This window comes from Lepus europaeus, chromosome 14, assembly GCF_033115175.1.
Source record: "Lepus europaeus isolate LE1 chromosome 14, mLepTim1.pri, whole genome shotgun sequence".
In the NCBI taxonomy this organism is placed as follows: Eukaryota; Metazoa; Chordata; class Mammalia; order Lagomorpha; family Leporidae; genus Lepus; species Lepus europaeus.
In genome coordinates, this window is record NC_084840.1 from 82,251,893 (window position 1) to 82,277,792 (window position 25,900).

General features: G+C 43.2%; 1 protein-coding gene across 2 annotated transcripts in view; it reads right to left on the minus strand.

The window, feature by feature from the left end:
- The window catches only part of DIP2C (disco interacting protein 2 homolog C), a 485,199-nt gene that overhangs the window by 35,807 nt on the left and 423,492 nt on the right, over window positions 1-25,900 (minus strand). For both annotated transcript variants that reach the window (XM_062211075.1, XM_062211076.1), the window contains 2 exons: window positions 16,986-17,154; window positions 14,316-14,486 (listed from right to left, as the gene is read on the minus strand). In XM_062211075.1, the coding sequence (XP_062067059.1) occupies window positions 14,316-14,486; window positions 16,986-17,154 (340 nt within the window). The remainder of the gene's footprint in view (window positions 1-14,315; window positions 14,487-16,985; window positions 17,155-25,900) is intronic.

The following is a 25,900-nucleotide window of genomic DNA, read 5'->3' on the forward strand; positions in this document are numbered from 1 at the left end:
GCCAATTAAAAAAATGTCAAGAGCTGTCCCAAAGTACAAGACTTCTTTTGAGAGCATCAAAGAAGCAAGCAGCCCCTAAACTCCTTCAGGTTCTGCTCATCTTGTTTGTTACTTGATTTTGCTACTCTGTTACCTTTGTGCCACTGATGCACCACACTGTTTTTTTGATAGTTATTTTGGAAAATACGGATAAGTTCAACATAAACTTTGGGTTAACCTGACAGCAGGCTGCATGGGTGCATTGCAGTGTCAACTTAGTGCACTCATTACCAAGATTGAATTAGAAAACTTTAATAGTTGTCAACTGAAACCTTTTTTTTTTTTTTAAAGCCATGTTCCTGCCTAAAACAGAGGTTCTCAAAGGGCAGGCCACAGACCTCTGGAGTCCCTGAGATCCATGAAAGCAAAACTACATTCATACTTATTCTAGAATGTTCAGTTGTCTTTTATGTTGTCCTGACATCTGCGTTGCTGGTACTGATAACAGCAGTAGTGTGTACAGAGGTGCTCTAGCATGAACCAAGGCACTGAAGCCAAACTGTAGCAGCGGCATATCTGTTGCTGCCACGCAACTGTAAATAACAACAAAAAATAAGCTTCCCTTATGAATGCCTTTAAAGCAGTAAAAAGGATTAACTTAAGTTTTGATGACAGACTTCTTAACATTCTGTGATGAATGGGAAACATAATAAAGCACTTCTGCTGATATTTACCTACACAAAACGCACACCTGGGACCACGCTACAAGCCTGATGTGCTGCTTTTTAAATGCAACTCCATTTTTACTTCCAAGAATGAGTGGCAAACCGATATTCAGACATGAGTATTTTGTGAATATTTTCTAGTAAAGGAATGAAGTGAGCCTGTTACACCAAGAAAAGAACTGAAGTATGTGTTGCTAATAAAATTCAGGTTTCTGAGAAAAATTAGCATCTTTGAAAATTTTTCTCCATTGCTGTGTGCATGGACAACTTCCAAATACAGAAAAACTTTCCTGATAAGGTTGGAAGCAATAATGATGGATGTGATTTTTTTTTGATGTATACAATGAAATTTGCTATTATTTGAAAAATCTGTTACTCAGTGACCAACATATGACATTACAAAATTATGCATGGGTGAAAGATTCAAAGTACAATACACATAAATGGATTTTAGTGAACCAAGTACAACTAACCAGAAAAAGCTATCATTTGTTGAATTTCCATGTGGTGTAAGACAGCCAAAAATCTCAATTATCTAAAAAGACCACTGAAATATTCTATCATTTCCTAGCTACATGTCCATATAAAGTAGTATTTCCTCCTATATTTAAGTCAGGGCAAGATACAGCAAGACAGAATGCAGGAGCAGACATGAAAAATCCAATTTTTTTGTTACTAAGCCAGACATATTTACAAAAATATAAAACAATGCTCTGTCCTGTTTCTTTATTTATGCTGGAAAATATGCTTAGTTTTCATAAAATACGCTACTTATATTAATATGTAATTGGCTTGCTATTGTTTTTAAATGATTAATAGTTTAAAATCCCTCAGCTTAATTTCTAGTATTATAAATATGGCTGGAGAGAATTTTCATTAAAAAACAGGCGTGTCACCTGAAACCCTCACAAGTCCTTATGCCGAGTTTGAGAATGATCATGGAGACTCCCCTGGGAGCCTCTTGCCAGGAAGGATGGGCAACTGTCCATTCTCCTCAGGCCTTCCTGTGATGGGGAAACCCTGCCTTGGCAGTCTTCCTGGGAAGTGGGGAAAGCCTCCCACTACAAAGGCACTGGGCGCCACACACTGACTTTTCCTTAGGGATTTTACCATCTGGGTACCACCACTCAGGTGCAACTGCCTTTGATTGAAAATTCAAAAATGAATCCTTCTCAATAGAACTGAGTTCCTGGGGCCACAGGGCAGGAGCATGTGGGGAAGCCTCGGGTCTCACACTGGGCGGTGGGCATGGATGTCATGGCTTGACGCTGGCAACTTTAGCAGTGGCATTTTGAGGAGTGCACCTGCCTGCAGGACCCCAGGCCGGGTGTTCTGGCCCTTCCAGCAAACCTCTGTATTAACAGTGAACTTTCAAAAATTTCAAAATTCAGGTGCCAGCTATACACAATAAAATGGGTGGTTTTAAAGTGTTCAATTACATAAATTTTTACAATTGTATACACTGTAACCACCATGCCAAAGACATAAAAAAAGCTGTCTTCACCTTAGAGGGCCAATCAACTTCTTTTTCTCTGAGACAGTAAAACTCTTTTTATTTTTTAAATTTGTTTATTTATTTGAGAGGCAGAGTCACAGAGAGAGGGAGAGGCAGAGTCAGAGACAGATCTTCCATTCACTGGTTCACTCTCCAAATGGCTGCAATGGATGGAGCTGGGCTGATGTGAAGCCAGGAGCCAGGAGTGTCTTACAGGTTTCCCTCGTGGGTGCAGGGGCCCAAGCATTGGGGCCATCTTCTATCATTTTCCCAGGCCAGAGCAGAGAGCTGCATTGGAAGTGGAACAGCTGGGACACAAACCAGCACCCATATGGGATGCCAGCACCGCAGGCGGAGGCTTAACCTGCTATGCCATAGTGCCAGCCACTCTGTGACTTCTAGCACCACCAATCAGTTCCAGCTATTCTTGGGCTTTAATTAGCTATCATTTTCTTTATGCCCAAAGGATTTTCTTTAGTATTTCTCTGCCGGTGATATAGCCTTAGTGTAGTTAGCAAAGTCTTTGTTTAGCCTTTTTACCCAAAGGTATCTCCACCGAGTAGGCACTGTCAGGTGGATCCCACTATTCTTTCAGTAAAGACGTGTTCGCTGCCTGCCTGCTTGCCTCATTTCTTATGAACAGCCTCACGTCATCCTCCCCTTTGTTCCTCTCTGCCACTTGACATTTTTTATCTGACTGCATTTAAGATGTTCTCTGCATTAATGACTTTGAGGAATTTAATTAAGATGAGCAGTAGAGTAGTTCCCTTCAAGTTATGTTGGGAGTCTCTGAGCTTTAGGCCCTGTCTGTCCATAGTTCTACTGAATACAAAATCCCAATTACACGTTTATTAAAGTACTTGAAGCTTTCTCACAGGTCACTGAGGTTCCTGAACCTGCGGTTGATAAATCAATCTTGACTGTGATGTCTTCAAATGTTCTGCTGCCCCATTTTCTCTCACTCCTTCCTTCTGGGACTCCTACTGCATGCATTGTAGACCATCTGGTGATGCCTCACGGCTCTCACTGACCAATAACCTTCTCCTCTTCTGTATCTAGTCAGCTATTAAAACCATGGTGAAATTTTTGTTTCTGATGCTGAAGTTTTCATTTCTAGCACTTCCTTTTTGCATTTTATAGTTTATTTTTTAAGGATTGATTTATTTATTTGAAAGAGTTATTTGAAAGTCAGAGAGAGAAGCAGAGGCAGAAAGAGAGAGAGAGAGAGAGAGAGAGAGAGAGAGGTCTTCCATCCACTGGTTCACTCCCCAACTGGCCACAGCTATGCTGATCCAAAGCCAGAGACAGGAGCCTCTTCCAGGTTTCTCATGCACGTTGCAGGGGCCCAAGGACTTGGGCCATCTTCTACTGCTTTCCCAGGCCATCTTCTGGGAGGATTGGAAATGCAGCAGCCGGGACTTGAACCAGTACCCATATGGGATGCCAGTGCTGTAGGCAGTGGCTTTACTCACTGCCCCACAGCGCTGGCCCCTGCATTTTATGGTTTTTATCTTTCTGTCCTATCTCCTAGTTCTTCATACACATGGTATACCTTCACTAGATTCTTGAACATACTTATACAGCTATCAAAGTCTCTGATAATTACAATTCATTGACTCTATTGATGCCTGTTGACCATTTCCTTTTGCAACCACATGTATCAGACTTTCTCATGCCTTTGTGTGTCTTTTTATGTTTGAATGTATAGCAAATAGTGTTATTTAAAACAACACTAGAGGCTTAAGTGACGCTCTCAGAAAAAGGCACACCTAACTTGTCAGATCGTTAGTCTGGGGCGGGGGGCAGTCTATGCAAACTCAGTTGGCTGAACTTGGTCTGGTTTGTTGCAGCTTTGGTTAGATTCAATACCATGCTGGCTTTACATGCAGATGGGCAGGATCAGGACCTGGGAGCTGAGCACTGATACCTCCGTGCTTCACAGCCTAGAATCTAGCTTTCCAAACCACAGATCTCTTTACAGCTTGGCTGCCAGCTTGCTAGGTTCTCTTTTCTTTCCAGTCCTACCCCTAGGCTCCTTCATTCTGCTGTTTAACACCCTAGTTTTGGGAAGGCAAATACACTGCATTTAGTGCAGGCCTGCTGGGTGGTAAAGAGAAGTTACATCAGCAAACATCTCATCATGGCCTACGGGTACCTGAATTCTTCCTATGGTTATTCCAGCGTATCTGATGGACACATGGAAAGACACATTTACCAACTGGCAGATCCAAAACTATTTGTTCAGTGCAGTAACTCCCAGTGCCTAGCACAGATTAGGCATCCAAAAGTGTTGATGACTGTTTAATGTTCATCTTCTTCACTTTCCCTTTATCCCTCAATTTTATGTATCTGTTCATGGTAGTGAAGGTTACAATTTTGTCTACAGGTTACAGAGTATCATGAAAGGACCAGAGGGTGAACAGAAGTCACTGAGAAAAAAACTGGTCACAGTGACTCCTGATACCTTGGCTTTCTTCTCTTTTGGACAGAGGGTAAGTGAGTGCAGCAGGGATTGTAAAAGTTAAAGCTGCGCGATGGTGGTTTTCTATTGAGTAAGATGTTTAAGAGTGGAAGCATGGAGCTGGAGTTGTGGCACAATGGGGTTAAACTGCCTGTGATGCTAGCATCCTACATGAGGGCCAGTGTGACTCCCAGCTGCTCCACTTCTGATCCAGCTCCCTGCTAATGCGCCTAGGAAAGCAGCAGCAGATGACCCAAGTATTTAGGCCCCTGCCATTGATGTGGCGACCCAGATGGAGTTCCAGGCTCCTGGCTTCAGTCTTGGCTGCTGCAGCCATTTGAGGAGTAAATCAGTGGATGGAGGCATTCTCTCTCTAATTCTGCCTTTCAAATAAATAAAATCAATCTTAAAAAAAATAAAAAATAAAAAGGACTGGAAGCATATATTGATGTCAGGCAGCCAGAGGACTGGGCTGAAGTAGCCATCTGTTTTTGTTTTTGTTTTTGGTAACCAAGCATCTGAGTTTTCTTTGTCTGTATTTGGGGAACTCTCCCACTTTTTGAATCCTGGTTGGATACAGAGCTCCTAAGGATACGAGCTGCTCTCCTCCTCTGCCTTCCTGAAAATGAAGGTGGGGTAGATAACCAAGCCTCTGCCAACCAGCTGCATCCATTCATGGCAGGAAGAAGCTGAGCAGTGAAGGCATCTGAATAGCAGTGGGGAGCGGGGTAGGAAGCCATGCTGATAGGGGAGGCTTGTGTCTAGGAACCAAGTCAGTGCAGCAGACATACAAGTGTGGTGGTCTCGGAAGAACACAGCTGAGGCACAAGGTGCTCCTGGCCCTCCAGCTTCCTCCGTGATTCTGAGAGCCACCCAAGGATATTCTAATGAATTCCTTTTTTTTTACATTTGAATTGCCAAAGGAGGCTCCTACTGCTTATAAATTAGAATGCTGCCTGCTTTCCTGGGTGATTGAGTGCAGTTTCCATGATCTCAAATACCAGCATTCAGTGTCTGAGAGGATACACAGCAGCAGGAGAGGAAGGACCTGACCGGTTCATCTGAATGTGACTAATTCCCTGGAGCACAGGAGACCCCTGGTAGCGCCTTTATTTATTTTTTGCTTCCCTCATCTAAAGGCAGTGTGGGAGGAAAAGGGAACAAGCAAATTAAAAGCTCAAATCAATGACAATCTTATTATAAATTTCTGATTATTATTTAGGATTTATATCCCTCTCTGGGCCATCTATATTTTTTGCTTTTCAGTGATCCACGTGTCACACTTCTGTCACTTGGGTGGTTGTATCTCTCTTTCATCATGTGAGTTGACATGATTGAAAGTAGACTATCACTGTTACTATGGATTTAATTCCACAAAGCTATTTATGGAATATTATTATTCCATAAATATTATGGAATTATTTATATTAAAGCTTCCTTGGGGCCGGCGCTATGGCGCAGTGGGTTAACGCCCTGGCCTGAAGTGCCAGCCAGCATCCCATATGGGCGCCGGTTCTAGTCCTGGCTGTTCCTCTTCCAATCCAGCTCTCTACTATGGCCTGGGAAAGCAGTAGAAGATGGCCCAAGTCCTTGTGCCCCTGCACCCATGTGGGAGACCTGAAAGAGGCTCCTGGCTTCGGTGAAGCTCCGGTCGTTGCGGCTAATTAGGGAGTGAACCAACGGATGGAAGACCTCTCTCTCTCTCTCTCTCTCTCTCTCTCTCTCTGCCTCTCCTCTGTGTAACTCTGACTTTCAAATAAATAATAATAAATAAATCTTTTTAAAAAGCTTCCTTTTCAGATAAGCCCTTATTTTTCTTATTATAAAGTCTGAATTTTCTGGTTTGGTTTCTTCCTAATAAGGAAACAACAGAGGTCATTTTAGGAAAACAGGAGACATCATATGTCCCTTCTACCACACTGTTGGAAAGAGGATGCCAACTTTCCAGCCAAAGCCCTCCCACTTAGATTTGTGAAGAGTTAACTATATCTGTGGGAAGTAACTTTTCCAAAGAAGGTAAATAAATAAACAGCATTTGCAATAGTAAAGTTCCAACAAATTTATGTGAAAGCTATTTATGAGAACACCCGTTCTCACTTGATCTCTCTGATGCCCACTTTTTTTGCAAGTTCATCCACTGGAAATTGTTTTAAAGTAAATTTTGCAGGTAAAGTTCTGGAAAATGTCATTCCTAACAATGGGCTCAAACATGCTTTTAAATTTATTTCTGTTTTTTTTTTTCCTAAATTCTGTTAAACTAAGAAAGTTCACTGGGCCTTTATTTCTCTCAACTTAAAATTATGTTCCTGAATCTGTATATAGGAAATACATGATTAAATAAAATTTTTAAAAAATAAATGACTAAACTTAATCCTCAAAGAATGTGGGAGGATCTTAACTAGAAGCTGTCTAACTCAAAAGGTTCAATGTATTGGGGCCGGCACTGTGGCGCAGTGGGCTAACGCCCTGGCCTTGAAGCACCAGCATCCCACATGGGCGCTGGTTCGAGACCCACCTGCTCCGCTTCTGATCTAGCTCTGGGCTATGGCCTGGGAAAGCAGTAGAAGATGGCCCAAGTCCTTGGGCCCCTGCACCTGCGTGGAAGACCCGGAAAAAGCTCCTGGCTCCTGGCTTCAGACCGGCGCAGCTCCAGCCATTGCGGCCATCTGGGGAGTGAACCAGCAGATGGAAGACCTCTCTCTCTCTCTCTCTCTCTCTCTGACTCTCTGACTCTCCTGCTCTCTTTGTGTAACTCCGACTTTCAAATAAATAAATAAATCTTAAAAAAAAAAAAAAAGGTCCAATGTATTTGTCAGAGAATGTATTGGTGTTTTTCTTCTTTGAGTATGGAGTCTTTTTTCCTGAAGGCACAGGCCTTGGACTTCCTGTTTGAGATGAAAAGGCTACTGCGGGCCGGAGAGCAGTGAACCCTTCATTTTCATTTGCCAGCGCGAGTTACAAATGAGGACACCAGGTGTTATCTGGTGGAGGCTCACACCTTGGCTTCCTTCAGGGAAAACTCAGGAGTGCCATGTAGTTGTTGTTTTAAACAGGAGACTAGACTGTACCCAAATAATGGGCAGTGAGTCCTTAGTAAAACTGTGCTCTTGGGGCTGGCGCTGTGGTGCAGCAGGTTAACGCCTTGGCCTGAAGCACCGGCATCCCATGTGGGCACCGGTTCAAGACCCGGCTGCTCCACTTCCAATCCAGCTCTCTGCTATGGCCTGGGAAAGCAGTAGAAGATGGCCCAAGTCCTTGGGCTCCTGCACCCGCATGGGAAACCCAGAAGAAGCTCCTGGCTCCTGGCTTCGAATCTGCACAACTCCAGCCATTGCGGCCAACTGGGGAGTGAACCATTGGATGGAAGACCTCTCTCTTTCTCTCTCTGCCTCTTCTCTTGCTGTGTAACTCTGACTTTCAAATAAATAATAAATAAATAAATACATTAAAAAGAAAAACACCTGTTCTCCAGGCACCCAGCTTAGTGGGCTAAGCCTCTGCCTGTGACGCTGGCTTCCCTTATGGGCGCCGGTTCATGTCTCCTCTTGCAATCCAGCTTTCTCCTATGGCCTGGGAAAGCAGCAGCAGATGGCCCAAGTGCTTGGGCCCCTGCACCTGCGTGGGAGACCTGGAAGAAATTCCTAACTTCTGGCTTTGGATCAGCTCAGCTCCAGCTGTTGCAGTCATCTGGGGAGTGAACCAGTGGACAGAGTTCTTTTCTGTCTCTCCCTGTCTCTGTAATTCTGCCTCTCAAATAAATAAATAAATTTTTTAAAAATCTGTGTTCTTTAGTACAGCTAGTAACAGAGGGGAAGGGATAGAACATACTGATGCAAGTATAAGACATGCTAGGAAGTATGGTAAGTGGGAGAAGCTAAGCACCATGGGAACACGGAGAACAGAAACTACTCATAGCTGGAAGGATCAGAAAACATTTCCAAGAAGCAGCGAGTCTGTGCCCTGTGAAGATGGTGGGGAGGCCGTTTCAGCCAGAGAACAGTGTGGGTACAGGTGTCAGGAAGCGAAGGCCTGGGGGAACCTTATGATCAAGAAAGTGGTTTAGTGTATCACTTGGTTAATCCTTCGCCTGCGGCACCGGCATCCCATATGGGCGCCGGGTTCTAGTCCCGGTTGCTCCTCTTCCAGTCCAGCTCTCTGCTGTGGCCTGGGAGGGCAGTGGAGGATGGCCCAGGTCCTTGGGCCCCTGCATGGGAGACCAGGAGGAAGCACCTGGCTCCTGGCTTTGGTTTGACACAGCGCTGGCCATAGCAGTCATTTGGGGGGGTGAACCAACAGAAGGAAGACCTTTCTCTCTCTCTCACTGTCTAACTCTATCTGTCAAATAAGTAAAAATATAGAAAGGAAGAAAGGAAGGAAGGAAGGGGGGGGGGAGGGAGGGAGGGAGGGAAGGAAGGAAGGAAGGAAGGAAGGAAGGAAGGAAGGAAGGAAGGAAGGAGAAAGAAAGAAAGAGGTTTAGCCTAACGTTCTCCACAGGGGCATGGGAAACACTTGAGCCTGTGACGGACAGAGATGAAGGCTGGTTTTGCAAACTAAAAACAAATCCCTAATTTATCTCAGTATAACTTTAAAATTTCATATATCAAAGATGTTATTAAAAGTGTTTATCATTGGGGTAGGTAGGGTTATACTATAACCTGCAATGCTGGCATCCCCTATTAGAGCCCGGGTTTGGGTCCCAGCTACTCTACTTCCAATCCAGCTCCCTGCTAACAGACCTGGGAAAGCAGCAGAAGATGGCCCAAGTACTTGAAACCCTGCCACTCATATGGGAGACCTAGATGGAGTTCCTGGCAAAAAGGCTTCAGCCTGGCCCAGCCCCGGACCATGGAGGCCATTTGGGGAGTGACCCAGTGGATGGAAGATCTCTTTCTTTCTGTGTCAATGCCACTATGCCTTGCAAATAAATTAAGGAAATCCTTTTTTTAAAAAAAAAATTTATTTACTTGAAAGTCAGAATTACACAGAGAGAAGGCAGAGAAGAGAGAGAGAGAGGTTTTCCATCCACTGGTTCACTCCCCAGATGGCCACAATGGTAGGAGCTGCATGGGTCTGAAGCCAGGAGCCAGGAGTTTCTTCCGGGTCTCCCACACAGGTGCAGGGGCCCAAGGACTTGGGCCATCTTCTACTGCTTTCCCAGGCCATAGAAGAGAGCTAGATCAGAAGTGGAGCAGCCGGGACATGAACTGGCACCCATACGGGATGCTGGCACTGCAGGCGGCAGTTTTACCTGCTAGGCCACAGTGCCGGCCTCAGAAAATCCTTTTTTAAAAAGTCCTTATCCAGGGGCCATGTTGTGGTGTAGAATGTAAAGCCACTGCCTGCAATGCCAGCATTCCATGTGGGCGCTGGTTCATGTCCTGGCTGCTCCATTTCTGATCCAGCTCCCTGCTAACAGCTTAGGAAAAGCAGTGGATGATGGCCCAATTACTTGGGTCCCTGCAACCCACATGGGAGACCTGGATGAAACTCTTGGCTCCTGGCTTCAGTATGGCCCAGCTCTAGTCATTAGGGCTATGTTGGGAGTCAACCAGCAGATGGAAGATCTCTGTCTCTGTCTCTCCCTCTCTCTGTAACTCTTTCAAAATTATTAAATATTAAAAAAATAAAAGTACCTATCACTATGTCAGGCTGGGATTGCCAAAGCCACACAGGACTTCTAGCTTGCAGATTCAACACTGCACATTAGCATTGCTAAGGCCTTTGAAGGCTGCAAGAAGCAAATCCTGCAAACTGAGTAACTCAGCCTTCCTCAAAGACCAGGAAGTCCTTTTGAAAGTGATACCATTAACTCTGCAGAAAACTGTCCACAAGGACATCTGCTTTGTGAGCTTCTGAAACCCCAGGGTGAGGCTCTGTTTCTTGTCGGAACAGTGCTCTCTGTTTAGTTATCTGCCTACCATACAGATAAGAACTCTTCCCTTGTTCTGGCAAGCCAGAGTGCTGGAATCAAACTGCAGACAATCTGATGAGAAAACAATGAATTCATTGAAAATAAATACTCCCACTTCCTAATTTCACACATATTAGTAAATTCAGTGCTCCCATTTGAAATTTAGTTTTTTGTGATTCAGTTTTTTTTTATATTAAGTGATGAATGATAATCACCTCTGGGTAGATGCATTTACAGTGTTGTTATTTACTTACTATTTAACCTGTATTTTATGATTTTGTTTCTGAAAATAAATATTCTTTTGTTAAAAAGAAGAAAGAAATCCAATTTATGTAAAATGTAGAAACATTTCATATTACTTATTCCTATTTCACATTTATTATGTGTCAGGTTCTATAGAAATGTAATAGGTGATTTCTGTCCCTAAGATTTTGGACTACATTTGTTTTGCTTGCTTGGTAACGTCGCTTTTTTTTTTTATTTTGCAAAAATTAATACAAAGTGAGTGCTTTCACTGACCAGGTCTGTCCACAGGCTTACGTCCTTCCACTTTAACCTGAACTCTGGCACAGTTCCAGTACTTCTCTGCAAACGGGGCTTCCCTGTCGCTCCTGTGTTGCAGAGGTCTTCCCTGCCCAGCCACCCAAAATTGTCTCCCTGTGCCCAAGTCAGTCTTTATCTTGTTACTCTACTTATTTATTTATTTGACAGATAGAGTTAGACAGTGAGAGAGAGAGAGAGAGAGAGAGAGACAGAGACAGAGAGAAAGGTCTTTCTTCTGTTGGTTCATCCCCCAAATGGCCGCTACGGCCGGAACTACGCCAATCCGAAGCCAGGAGCCAGGTGCTTCTCCTGGTCTCCCATGCGGGTGGCAGGGCCCAAGCGCTTGGGTCATCCTCCACTGCTTTCCCAGGCCATAGCAGAGAGCTGGACTGGAAGAGGAGCAACCGGGACTAGAACCTGGTGCCCATATGGGATGTCAGCGCCACAGGCAGAGGATTAACCAAGTGAGCCATGGTGCTGGCCCCTACTCTATTTTTACTAAGAATGTTTATCTACTTCCTAACAACAACAAAAAAAAATCCTTAATGTTTACTGCCTGTCTCATGGACCTTGAGAAATGTCCAAGGAAGGCAAGACATGTGTTTTGAATTTACTTGCGGTAAATCTGACCCAGGCTGACATAAGGTTTCTTAGTGCCCTGAATCTATCACCCTTTCAGACACAGACATCTGTCATGAGAGGTTGCTGTCCCACTGCTTACTGGGATGTGACATCATATATGCCATATATACTGTGTTACCTTTCATTAGGCCATAATACTTAATTCTGAAGTGCCCCAAGGGTCCTGGCCAGGGCTGAGAATCTGCATTCTTTTGTGGAGTGTATATTAGTTAATTTATTTTTACTAGACAGTTTGATACTTCCAACTATTTTCCAATACAACCATTCATAAAAGGAACTTGTAGCTGAGAGTTGGGAATAAAGTAAACAAGCAGACAAAAATGGAAAATGTACAAAAATCATTAAAATGTTGCCAAGATTGCAAAATACCACCATGACCTGTAATCAGGAGTATTAACTTCTGATTTACAGGTTACACAGATGGGATTGTTTTTCCATAAAAATACATTACTATTTCCTATGAAGAATATCAAATTTCATTTACTCAACATTCTTACAACACCTATTTGTCAAAAAGTGATCACATGTAGTTATGGTTCTGGGGTGCTGAGGACAGAGTGATGCCAGAGCTCCTATTTCAGGCCGCTTGAGGCAAACAGCTCTTGGATAACTCCATTCCTGATTCTACGTCACTTTCCTACCCTTGCTTTTCTGTCACCTTCCTTTTTATTTATTTTTATCCAAATTTTAGTGTCATTTACCTACTCCTGCTTCCTTTATAGTTTATGAGCTCCTTTTAGTTTATAAAGTATCTTAAACATTTTGGACCTATGGGAATGGAAATAAATTAAGTATTAAGTGAATGAATGATTAATAAATGTGCGTACTCTTTCCCTGTGTAGCTACAGAATTTTCGTTTTGTCTGATCAAGCACTGTGGAACTTCGTCACCTGCAGAACTTTGTCACCTGCTGCAGTGGATGAGAGCTAAGAGTTAACATGGAATTAATTATTTGCTCTTCTTCCTTCATTCCCCTCAACATTTTAGAAGAAAAAACAGACAAGTAAGCATCACTATGATCCTCTCTCTCTCTCATAAATTCCTGATTTGTTCTTCACCAGGCAGTCTATGTCGGGGTTACATCTGTTATTGCTGAATTTAGCTAAGGAGGGGATTTCTATATTTCCCATCCTAGTGGAAGAAATGGCTACAAACATTTATGAGTAGATAAATGTGAATAGGGAAAATAAAATGTCAATACTTAAAGAACTAGTTTGGTAAGACAAACAATGCAATTCTTTAGGCAGAGGAATTAATTTTAATTACAGCACAAGGTTTAATTGACTTTTGATAGGAATCTGGTAGTTTATAGCTTTTTAAAAAAGAATGAAATTCAACGAGGAACACAGGTCCTAGGAAAACCTTCTTGTAGCTGTGCTTCCTGCAGTGATCTTTTTTTTTTTTTTTTTTGACAAGCAGAGTGGACAGTGAGGGAGAGAGAGAGAGAAAGGTCTTCCTTTGCAGTTGATTCACCCTCCAATGGCCGCCGCGGCTGGTGCACCGCGCTGATCCGAAGCCAGGAGCCAGGTGCTTCTCCTGGTCTCCCATGGGGTGCAGGGCCCAAGCACTTGGGCCTGCAGTGATCTCTCCAGACTTGTCACGTGGGAGGACGGGAGGTTCGTGTCTCAGACACAGGGGCTGAGGCCACCCTCCAGATCTGGATGAAACCAGACCAGGAGCTTTCTGAGGCTCCCCCAAATAGCTGCCCGAAACACGCATCTTTAGGATGGCACGGAAAGGGTGTGAGGGGCAGAGGGGCAGAGGGGCAGAGGGGCAGAGGAAGGTGAAGCATGCCAGCCCTGCACCTTCCCAGCACTTGCTGTGAGCAGGGTTTCGGCTCCTTCCACGTGTTTAAGCCACCAGCTCTGCAGTTCTGCCTGGGGCCAGCTAGCTTTGGGTGGAATCGGAGGAAGGGCTCTAGGTGAGGGTATTCCTCTGTGTTCCCTTTTCCTTCCTTTCCACAGCCCGAACCAGCACAGTGCTCTCAGTGGATTGGTGCATTTTAGGAATTCAAAACAAGGGAAAAAAAACAGTGAAGATGGTCATATGAGATGTAAGGAAAAAAAAATGCACATCTATGTTGGGAGAGCTCCCTCACTTCAACCCAGCTCACAGAAATGCTGGGTCTGTATTACCACGGAACACCACGACAGCAGCCGCCACCCCAACCTGCCTCACACAATATGACTCCTCCAACGGAAGGGACTGTCCATGCTCATGAGATTAGGTGTTTTAAGAGATGGGATGTCTGCCCACGGTGAAACATCCTTCTAGTATTTACTAAAAGTCTGACAGTACACGTCTGGGCAAACCGCTCTGTCACAAAAGTTAAAATGTTCCAGGACACAGCAAGTGCTCTGAATGTTAATTATGGATAATGGATACCAATGCCGACCATAATTTAAAAGGAAAAAGAAAAAAGTGTGCGCCAATCACATGCATTTGTTTCTGAGATATTCTTCTAAATGCAGCTAACCGTCAGCCAGGGTAAATACACTGAACAAGGCGGTGCTGTTTACTCTTTTTGACTCAGGTGTTATTGAGATCAACAAAACTCACCTGCAAGCAAATCGCCAGGTTCACTCTACAGCCAAATGAGGTGCTTACAGCCCGTGGATGGAGGCCCAGGTCTTTGAACAATTTTGAGAATGACTGTGTGAGGGCTATTCGCGGCCGTTCTTCTGCCACAACAACACAGGTCCTTACTCGGGACAAGTCCAGTCCTCGTGCCTGGAAATGATGACAGTGCCACTAGGTCAGCCTTCATCGTGCTTTGTTAGCTTTGTGTAACCAAGCCTCTTTCCCTTGAAAGCCTATATATACAACAGAAAATTTAATACACTCTTCATTTTGAGATCTGTGTCAATGGCATGGATTAACTCATTCCAGAACGTTGGGGAAAAACATACCCTTATTCAGGATGCTATAACAAACATATTTTAATCAATGACAAAAAATAATGGCAACTACCATGCAGAGGAAAAAGAATTTGATAGATAAAACAACCAAAGGACAAGGTTTGGGGAAGAAGAAGTGTTTGAATGCATTCTTACAACTACGGATACACAAGAACACACATGAGTGAGAATTAGAAAACCTGTATTTTTTAACGTAGGAGTGAAAAACCAAAATTTTAAGACAACTTTGTAAAAACTCTTCTTCACTGACATCCCATGAGATTTAAAAGATCTCAGATACATTTTCATCAAATGCATCTCAGCTTCTGCACCAAACTGGGTCAGCTGAGCAAAATGTCAAAAATCACAGACACAATTCCCAGAGTGAAGCACAGGATGCACTGTGGTAAAAGCTGGCACTTCCTGAGCTGAGCTGAGGGAAGGCGGAGTGAGGGATAGGAACTGCACTTGAACATGACTGTGAGCACCAAACCATGGAGTAGAAACCCGAGCTGTTAAGAAGGGAACCATCAAAACCCAAACCATTCAGTCCCTTACGCATTCCTCAGGGTGGTCTTAGCACACAGGTAACTGAGCAAGGATCCTGAATGAGGGGGAAACACAATTCAAGATAACTTTGATGCTAAAATTTCTTATGTAGGGGCCGGTGCTGTGGCATAGCAGGTAAAGCCACTGCATCCAGTGCTGGTATCCCATATAGGCGCTGGTTTGAGTCCCAGCTGCTCCACTTCCAATCCAGCTTTCTGTTGTGGCCTGGGAAAGCAGTAGAAGATAGCCCAAGTCTTTGAGTCCTTGCACCTGTGTGGGAGACCAGGAAGAAGCTCCTGGCTCCTGGCTTCGGATAGGTCCAGCTCTGGCCGTTGCAGCCAATTGGGAAGTGACCTACTGGATGCAAGACCTCTCTTTCTCTCTCTCTCTTTCTGCCTCTGCCTCTCTGTAAATCTGCCTTTCAAATAAATAAATAAATATTTTTAAAAAATTCTTAATAAATATGATCGTATATACAGAGTCACACAACAGAAATCGAAATGTAGGTATCACCAATTATGATTTGCACGCATGTACGCTGGACAGGCTATAGAGCATGCTTTTCTGACACTGGGTCTGGAGCTAAAGAGTCAAAATTTGGCTCCAGCTCTACTCAATGTAACAACTTGGGAAGACTGCACAATGTCTCTGTAATTTAAGTTTTCCCATCTTTACAATGGAGGCGATAAATGAACATGTAAAGCATCCAGGAAACACTCAACTGTGTTAAGCACTTCATTTTAGTAACTTAATGTGTACACCAACAGATAAATTTCATGAAAATATACTCAATCATTTATAATATTATATAGGTAGCCATGAGTAATAATTACATTTTATAATGTTTCCTGTACAAATACTGACATATAACTTCAAATAATTATACATTTATTAATGATGGTTAACATCAAAGTCATCCTCAGTTTTCCTGTTCCAGATTAAGGCCTCCGGCCTGAATAGAAAAACAAAATGTAGAAGGGACAAATATACCGCCTTATGATTTATGTGTGCATACACAAAAAAACACATATCTACACAGTGACCAACAGTAGGTTAGAACACAATCAGAACAGATCATAGAATTATTCCCTCCCAATGACTTGGAATTTAAGACAACATAATTGACCATGAAAACAGGTCCATCAAAATACGCTTTGTTTAAACTGAGAGAAATGCTAGTATTCTTCCATAATGACAATAACTTAAAAAATGCAAACCGTGCACTGCTCACTTGATTACAAAACGACTTTTGGTTAGGGTCTGCAATGCAGGGGGGGGGGGGTGGGGGGGGAAGGGGGTGGGGTGGGGTGGAAGGGGCATTTTCTTCCAGGGACCATGTGGATATTTTATAACATCATCCACCGGCCACACAAAATGATCAACTTAAAAATGACCCTGCTGTAGACTTACTGAATTTCCAGTCCAGCCTACAGTGCCTTGGCAGGGCCAGGCCACATGATTTCATGGGCCTTACCCTTCCCTGCCCCTGGCTCTAGTACACACCATCTCTAAAGAAAAATGAGCCGCTGAGTTCACTTAAATGCTTATACGGGGTCAGGTTCACTTCAGTGAAGCACTCCATGCATCAGCAAACACAAAAGCAGATTTAGGATCTTCTGAGCAGACCTAGTAGGGGCACACACTCATGGCGAAGCACGTTCTCGCGTGGGAACAGCGGGGACCTCAGCCTGCTGCGGCCGAGCAGCTCCAGGGAGGCACCGTCACAGGACACAGGGTGACACAGGGCACGGTGAGGACAGGGTGAGGGCCCGCGGCCGCTTACCTTGAGGGATTCCGTTTGCGAGCCCAGCCCCTTGGTACACAGCTCCATCACGGAGTACGAACAAAACGTGTCCCGGACTTTGTACTGACTCACGGCGAGCAGCCACAGGGCAGGGTTGCTTTCCAGCTCCGACGGGGGGATCAGAATGGACTGGTGCCCCGAGTACACGCTGCGGAGACACAAGCGGCTGTCAGTGCGCGCGGCCACGGGGCCCCGGGAAACCGAGGAGGGGCGGTTTTGTCATCTGGCAGGTGGGGGTGCGGAGACCAGGTGTCTACCGAGAACGAAATCGCGTTCATGACCACATTCTGGAAAGCGCCAGGACTCCGGGGATTACCCCGGGGTCGCTTCCGGTGTAGCCACTGGGGCGCACAGCTTCTCTCAGGGCTGCAGCCCCAGCAAGCCGGGCTGGCTTTCCACGGCCGTCGCGTTCTGGTGAAAAGACCCGGATGGGACCCGCGCGCCTGCCCACGTGGGGCAGCGCGGCAAGCGGCGGTGCAAAGAAATTCACCTGTGGCAGCGGCCAAGCTCTGATGCTGCGAAGGAGGTGCTGTTGGCACATGACCGCCATCCCCACCCAGTAGCTTTGAGCTCAGCGGTTGGGAGAGACTGCAGAGCCGAAAATTGTATGAAATGGCCTTTCAAGAAAAAGTTTAGGCCACTGCGGTGCAGAGTTAAGTGGAAGAAAATTCTAAGCGTCCAAGGTCGTTGGTCTTTTTTAAGTTTGGATTTTTACTTTGAAAGGATGTTAACCAATCACCGAACAGAAGAACTAAGGCAAGTATAAACATTCTTCAGTTTTTACGTTTATAACGACGGAGCAGATTGCGAGGAACAAGAAAAAGTGGTAATTACACAGAGAGCCTTCGAAAAGTTCAAGGTAGATGCACACTATGAAAAATGTCAGGCATGGACATCAAAAAGATTCTGGCCCAAAACAAACTTCCTAGCTGGCCATGGGCGTTTTGAAGCACTCTAAAATATTTCAGTTACTCATCAATTCGTGGAATAAGCGTAGGATTAAAATAATGAAATATTTGCCCAAATTGTATTTTAAATGAAGGTTTTAATTTTTTGGTTTACTATTCTGTCAACATTGATACCATCCATTATAATAAAACAGCTCAGATAAGTCACCTGAGATGTTTAAATAAAAGGAATTTTCCAGCTACAAAAAATTTCATGCATGAAATAGGACATGGGGCCTCAGTAACCGATGTGTTACAATACTTAAAGCCAATTTTTCTTTAATGTGGCCAATCTTATTTTTAAAAATTCTTTCTTTTTTTAAAAACGTATTTATTCTAATTTTTGTTTGAAAGAGAGAGAAGAGAGGAAGCAAGTAGTAGAGGGGGAGAGAGAGGTTGGGGGAGGGGAAAACCTCCTCTCATCCCCAACACAGACAGAAAAAGAGACCTTCCATCTGCTGGTTACTCCCCAAGAGCCCAACAGCAACCAGGGTTGGGCTGGGCCTATGCCAGGAGCCAGAATTCAATGTGGGTTTCCCACATGGGTGGCAGGGACACAAGTATTTTGAGCCATCATCTGCTGCCTTCCCAGGGCATGCGTTAGCAGGAAGCTGGATTGGAAGCAGAGATGGTACCTGAACTAGGCCTTCTATTATGGGATACAGACATCCTAAGTAGCAACTTAACCACTCCACCACACTACGTCCCTCATTTAAAAGTTTGCAAATCCTTTGCCAGAGAATTCAACCAGGTAAAGGAATGTAGGGGAAGTAATATCACTCAACAAAATCTACTTCACATAGGACCTTCAGTATGGAAAATTATTAAGGGGCTGTGACAGAGGACATCTTGGGGGTAAGTTTCTATTTCTCCCTTTATTCTTCTATATTAGAGTTTCCTTTATTAAAAGGAAATTTAACAAACACTGACCTTTTCTGTGGCCTTTTCAATGGGTATAATCATTTGAAACTAAGAGGTTGGTCACACAATTTGTGTGTGTGTGTGAGAGAGAGAGAGAGAGCAGGAGACACAGAGAGAGAAATATCAGCCCTCAAATCATTACTGTCATAAATAAGCTATTTTTGTCCTAATATTTAACGTTTTATTGTGGTAAAACAAAGATCATATACAATTTACCATTTTTACAATTTCTAAATGTAAATCGTGGTGGCATTAATGACGCTCCCAGTGATGTGCAACCATCACCTCTACCTACTTCCAAAACTTGTTCTTCACCCTCAACTGAAACTCCATGGCCATTTAGCAGTACTTACCCATTCTTTCCTCCTCCATCCCTGGGAACTCTCCAATCTGTTTCTGTCTCCATGAATCTGTCTATTCTAGGCATCCCATATAAGTGTAACCACAGAGTATTTGTCCTCTTCTGTCTGACATATTTCACTTAGCATACTATTTTTGAGGCTCATCTGCATTGTAGCATGTGTCAGAATTTTCTGTCATTTTATGGCTAGATAATAACTGGTACGTGTATGTCACTTTTTATCCACTCATCCACTGGTGGACACTTTGCTCGTTTCCACCTTTGCCAATTGTGAATAAAGCTCAATGAATATTGTATCATTATTTGATTACCTCTTTTTGGTTTTTTGGGGCAGTATACTCCTAGGAGTAGAAGTACTGCTGTATATGATAACTTTGTGGTTAACTTTTTGGGGACTCATCAAACTGTGTACTATGGCAGCTTCACCATTTAACCACTAGCATGTGTGCAAATGCCAAATTTTTCCACATTTGCCAACGTTTGCTATTTTCCAAGTTTTAGATGAAAGCCATTGTAGTGGCTATGAAGCAACATCTCACTTAATTTGCATCCCCTATGGAAATCTACAAGCTACTTTTATAGTTACCATATCAAAATCAACTTCAAAATTATAACACTCAATTTTAAAGTTTTTTTAATTAATATTTGTCTTTGGAAAATTAGGTCAGCAAAATCACTTTATAAGTTGCAGGATACAATATACAAAAAGCTAACACTTTTATACCAATAAAAATAAAATAAATTTATTTTATCATAGATTGGAGAATTAATATCATTAAAATGAGCACATTACTCAAAGTGATCTACAAATTCAGTGCAATCATAATCAAATACCAATGATGTTTTTCAGAATAGAAAACAGAGAAGACCAAGAGTAATCCTGAGGGTCTGGATAAGCATCACAATACCTGACTTCAAAATATACCACAAAGCTCCAGTGGCCAAAACAGCCTGGTGCTAGCATAAAAAGAAAAAGACCAACTGGAACAGCATAGAGAATGGAGAAACTAGTCCATATAAATGCTGCCAACTGATTTTTGACAAAGTCATCAATAAAATACGCTGGAGAAAGGACAATCATTTCAGTAAATGGTGCTGTGAAAACTGGCTATCAGATCCAATTATATTCCTACTTCTCACCATACACAAAAGTTGGCTCAAAAGTCCTAAAATTTTGAGTGCAGAAGAAAACATAGGTGAAGCACTTCAGTACTGTGTATAGACAAAGATCTTTTGGATAAGGCCCCCAAAGAACAGGCAGTGAGAGTGAAAATAGATGACATTTTACCAAACTAAGAATCTTCCACACAGAAAAACAGAGTGAAAAGATGGCCAGCAAAATGGGAGGAAATATTTGCAAACTATGCATTTGACAAGGTACTAATATTCAGAATATATAAAGCTAGCTCAACAACTCAACAGCAAAAAATTAAATAATCCAGTTTTCAAATGGGTATAGGATATGAATAAAAATTCTTTAAAAAGACATACAAATTATCAACAAATATATGAAAAATGCTCCATGTCACTAATCACCAGGGAACTGCAAATCAAAACCATAACAAGACACCACCTCACCCTGCTCAAAATGGCTGTTATAAAGAGACAAAAATAACAAATGCTGATGAGGGTGCAGAGAAAGGGGAACTCTTATATACTGTTGGTAGGACTGTAAATAGTACAGCCATTGTGGAAAACAATGAGATTCCTTTAAAAAAAAAAAAAAAAAACCCTGAAAACCAAACCATCATATGATCTAGAATTACCACTCCTGGCATCTATTCAAAGGAAAGGAAATCATTACATCACAGAGACACCTGTGCTCCCATGTTTACTGTAGCACTATTCACAACAGCCAAGATGTGGAATCGTCTCGGATGAATGGATAATATGAACATATACACAATGAACTACTATTCTCCCATGAAGAGAATGGAATCCTGTCAGCTGCATCAATGTGGATGAACTGGAGGATGTCATGTTCAAACTCATTTGTGGAAAGGAAAAAACTGATCTCATAGAAGAGACTGGAATAGCAGTCACTAGGGACTGGAAAGGGTAGGGAAAGGAGGGATGGAGAGAGGTTAGATAGAAGGAATTAGTGTGGAATTCTAAAGACAATGTAACCAGTCTACAACAATCTGTGATATATTTCAAACTGTGGAAGAATCTGAAGGTTCCCAACCCATAGAAATACTTAATGTCTGAGGGGATGGAAATGCTAATTACCCTAATTTGATCATTATACCTTATGTAGATATCTGCAGTACCTCATAAATATATACACAAATATTACATGTAAATAAAAAATTCCAAAGAACATTTACAATGAGGTCAGAGATTCAATGGCACTACAACATATACTCATATATTTAGCACACCAAAAGCCTTTCAAATACTTATTACAAGTAACATTCTATCAAACTAAACTTCCGTACCCAGCTCTTGGATTTTGTGAAACTAAACTTTCATTCAGATGTTCTTTTATCCAAATCCAAGGTTCTTTAAAATCAGTGTCTCTCTCTCTCTCTCTGATTTAGAAAGCCAACCCAAAGAGAATTTTCCAACATGTTTTCTCACTTTTAATGTTTACCACTCATTTTTTTTTAAAAAGATTTATGAATTTATTTGAAAGTCAGAGTTAAACAGAGAGAGAGAGAGAGAAAAAAAAAGAGGCAGAGAAAAAGAGAGAGAGAGGTCTTCCATCTGCTGGTCACTCCCCGGCTGGCCGCAATGGCCAGAGCTAAGCTGATCCAAAGCCAGGAGCCAGGCGCTTCTTCTGGGTCTCCCACGCGGGTGCAGGGGCCCAAGGACTTGGGCCATCTTCTGCTGTTTTCCCAGGCCATAGCAGAGAGCTGGATCAGAAGTGGAGCACCCAGGACTCGAACTGGTGCCCATATGGGAGGCTGGCACTGCAGGCAGCAGCTTTACCCACTATGCCACAGTGCCAGTCCCATCACTCATTATTCTTAAAATAACCTTCCAAGGGGCCACTTTTGTGGCACAGAGGGTTAAGCTGCTGCCTGTGGTGCCAGCAGCCCGTATCAGAGGACCAGTTCAAGTCCTGGCTCCTCTACTTCCAATCCAACTCCCTGCTAGCCTGCTTGAGAAAGCAGCGGAAGATGGCCCAAGTATTTGGGCCCCTGCCACCTACGTGGTTGAGCTGGATGGAGTTCCTAGCTCCTGGCATTGGCCTGGAGCAGCTCTGGCTGTTGAAACCATTTGGAGAGTGAACTAGTGGATGGAAGATCTCTCTTGCTCTCTCTGTCAATTTTGCCAAATAATTAAATCTTAAAGAGAGAGAGAGAGAGAGAGAGAGAGAGAAGCTCCTAAGAACCATCCACACAGGGTTTGAAAGAAAAGTCCCATCTCCTTGGCTCCAGCAACATAGCTTGGTGGACACCTTATGCCTCCTCCCCTGCATCCCCACAGGTCCTACGCAACAGGTTTTGCAGACCAGTCTTATTTCCAGGATCCATCACAGCTGAGACACACATAACCCTACTCTCCCATCTCCCACTAAGACCTTCATCAGAGGATCTTATCCCAGCCTTTTTCCTATGATGGGCAGTGTCTCTCCTTGCTAGTAGTTGCTATTACTATTTTTCAGTCTCACTGTCACAACACAGCACTCCATTATCCCCCATGAACTCTACTTTGAATGTGCCAACTCCAGTTGGAAACCTCTAGGCAGCACTGAGCAGGAAGAAATAAAAACCATGGAAAACTTACCTCTGTAGAATGGATATTAGAAGAATCTAAGGGGCCCCAAATGGGGTCACATACCAGGTAAAAAGTCTAAGATCTAACAAGCCTACACATTATACCTTAACTACCCATGAGGAAACAGGCGTCCTACCACTCTGAGATGTGACAGAACACAGTGCTTATGTTAACACCAAATGCTATTCAACCAGATCATGAATCAGAGTTAACAATAAGGCTTTAATTAGAGTTTCCTGTAGGCCTTTTATTGTAGCTCGAATTAAAACAGCAACTTCACACTTAAACACTTCATATTTTCAGTGTCAGGTACCAACATGATCATGACAATCAGTTCCATACTGTTCCCACAACTACTTCATAGATGCTCTCATAAAGAGATCCAAACTGAAGAAAATTAAATACGAATAACCCACACAAGCATTCTCAAGATTATCCAAAAAGATGAATTAATGATTTGTTTGGTCAGAAGTGTTAGCACTGGAAAGGGGTTGGGTCCAGACAAGAGAAATTTCAGGCACAGTTGTGAAAATTAAATACAGTTTCACTTCTCTCCTCAACCCCATAAATAAGGAGTTAACCTTATGAAGAAGTTAATAAATCCTGGCAATAGAAGACAAACCAAAAACCTCTTGAATGTTCTACTTGCCCTTTCCTTGTTCGATCCAATAAATTCTGATGAATTGCTGCACTTAACGGTCAATATTACTTTTTGGGGGCACTGGTGATAAATATACTCATGAACAAAACAAAGCTACTTAATAGCAGACTGCTTGCATTGAAGAAATTATTTTCCATGAATTTCTGGAACCTGACCTGCTGTAGCTTAGGTCTTAACTCAAAATGAACACAATAAATAAAGACATTTTGGCACCTAATATAAATTTGCATATTACTAATGCAGGGGCGACACACTACCAACCCAACAAAATATAGAGTTGGAAACTATCCATAAAATGCGCAACACAGCCAAACGTCACCCTTAGGGTTCCATGGCTGAGGTGCCTTCACCAGCAGGCTCTCACTGTACATTCTGGGTATCCCAATGACACTTGTATTTCTAAATGCCACCATTTCTATAGAGGTATACTTTGTATACTCTAAGTCATTCACTTTAAGCATAGATTTAAATGAATTATCGTAAGCCTGCAGAATGGAAGACTTCTGCTTCCACAGGCTTCCCAAGCCTGACTCACCAGGAAACCCACAGAGAAGCTTGTTGGAGGAAAAGTACATTCTCCGTGTGAATCACTAAAACACAGCAGCTTGAAGGGGTCATCCAGGCTGCACTCAGCCTGTATTTCAGAAACATCTTTCCCGCAAATCCATTCAGAAGTCACAGCATCACAGCATTCCCACGATCGCCTCTGCAGTCATAAAACCAAATGTACAGCGACTGTAAACTTCTTTATTTTCTGAAATCCTCCGGAGAAAGAGATCCCAATGGTTTTGCTTCCAAAACATCACACACACACACACACACACACAAACACTTAGGTCTTTGAGGTACAATCACTAATATGACGGCTAAAAATACTAAAAATTTCCCTATCATGCAATTCTGCAGATGTGGGACTGTGGCAGGGCAGGAGACGAACTGAAGGTATAGAATTTCAGGAGGGATCAACCACTCTTAAAGCCGTGCAAGCAAGTGCACGAGGAGGGCGTGGAAGACCTCACAATGCTAGAGTAGCCAGTTTGTTGTAGCAGAGGCCAGGCAGGAGGGGAGCATCCACACAGGGCAGCCAGGCAAGGAGAGGCAGTATAGGGGGCAGGCAACAGTGGAGGGACATTGACTTCATACAGGAGTGTTAAAGATAAGTGCGAATTTTCAGAAGACTGGAGCATGGAGCATGTATGTGCTGTTTGTATGCATGAATGAATGCAGGTGAGCACACTCCCTAGCTCTGTTCACAAAAGGACAGGAAGCAGCCACATCCGAGTAGCAATGAGCATGCCTGGCACCCCATCTTGGCTATTAAATATCAGTTTCCTCTCAAATGAACTAGAGGCCTGTATTAGTCACCTTTTGTGCTACTGTAATGAAATACCTGAAGCTGGCTGCTACTTTATAAAGAAAAAGGGTTTATTTTCCATAGTAAGATCCAGGGCCCCATCAGGTGGCTGGCAGAGTTCCAAGATAATGCAAAGCATCACACTGCTAGAGGCAGGGAGCACATGTGTATGTCTCTGGCGTGTGTACGTCTGTCTGTCTTTCAGCCATCACTATAAAAGTCATGGGGATTTCAACTTAATACCTTACCTAGTCCTAATCACTTCCCAAAGGCCTCCTCTGAATATCATGTATTAAGCTTCCACCCTCTTAGCAGCATTAGCGTGAGACTCAGGGGGTTAAACTCCTGTGTGAGTTCAGGGGACATACCATATTCGCTCCTTTGAGGAACGACGGATCTCAGAATTGGCACAGATCTGTACACGAATGTCAAATGGGACCTTGTTGAAAGGGCTCCCACTGGCCAGGAGGGGAAAATTGTGCATCAAAATAGCACTTCGAATTCAAAAAAGGAAATTATCAGGTATAATTATACGAGTAAATGGAAAGCTTGATGAGGGTCAAGGATTTGTATAGTAGCCAGCCTAGCTCTTTTTTATTTTTATTTTATTTTTTCAAGATTTTATTTATTCGATAGGTAGAGTTACAGACAGTGAGAGAAAGAGAGACAGAGAGAGAGAGGTCTTCCTTCCATTGGTTCACTCCCCAAATGGCCGCAGTGGTTGGAACTGTGCCGATCCAAAGCAAAGAGCCAGAAGCTTCTTCTGGGTCTCCATGCCCAAGGACTTGGGCCATCGCAGAGAGCTGGACTGGAAGAGGAACAGCCAGGACTAGAACTGGTGCCCATATGGGATGCCAATGCCGCAGGCGGAGGATTAACCTACTGCGCTACAGCGCCGCCCGAAATAGTTCTTAATCATAAAGGAGA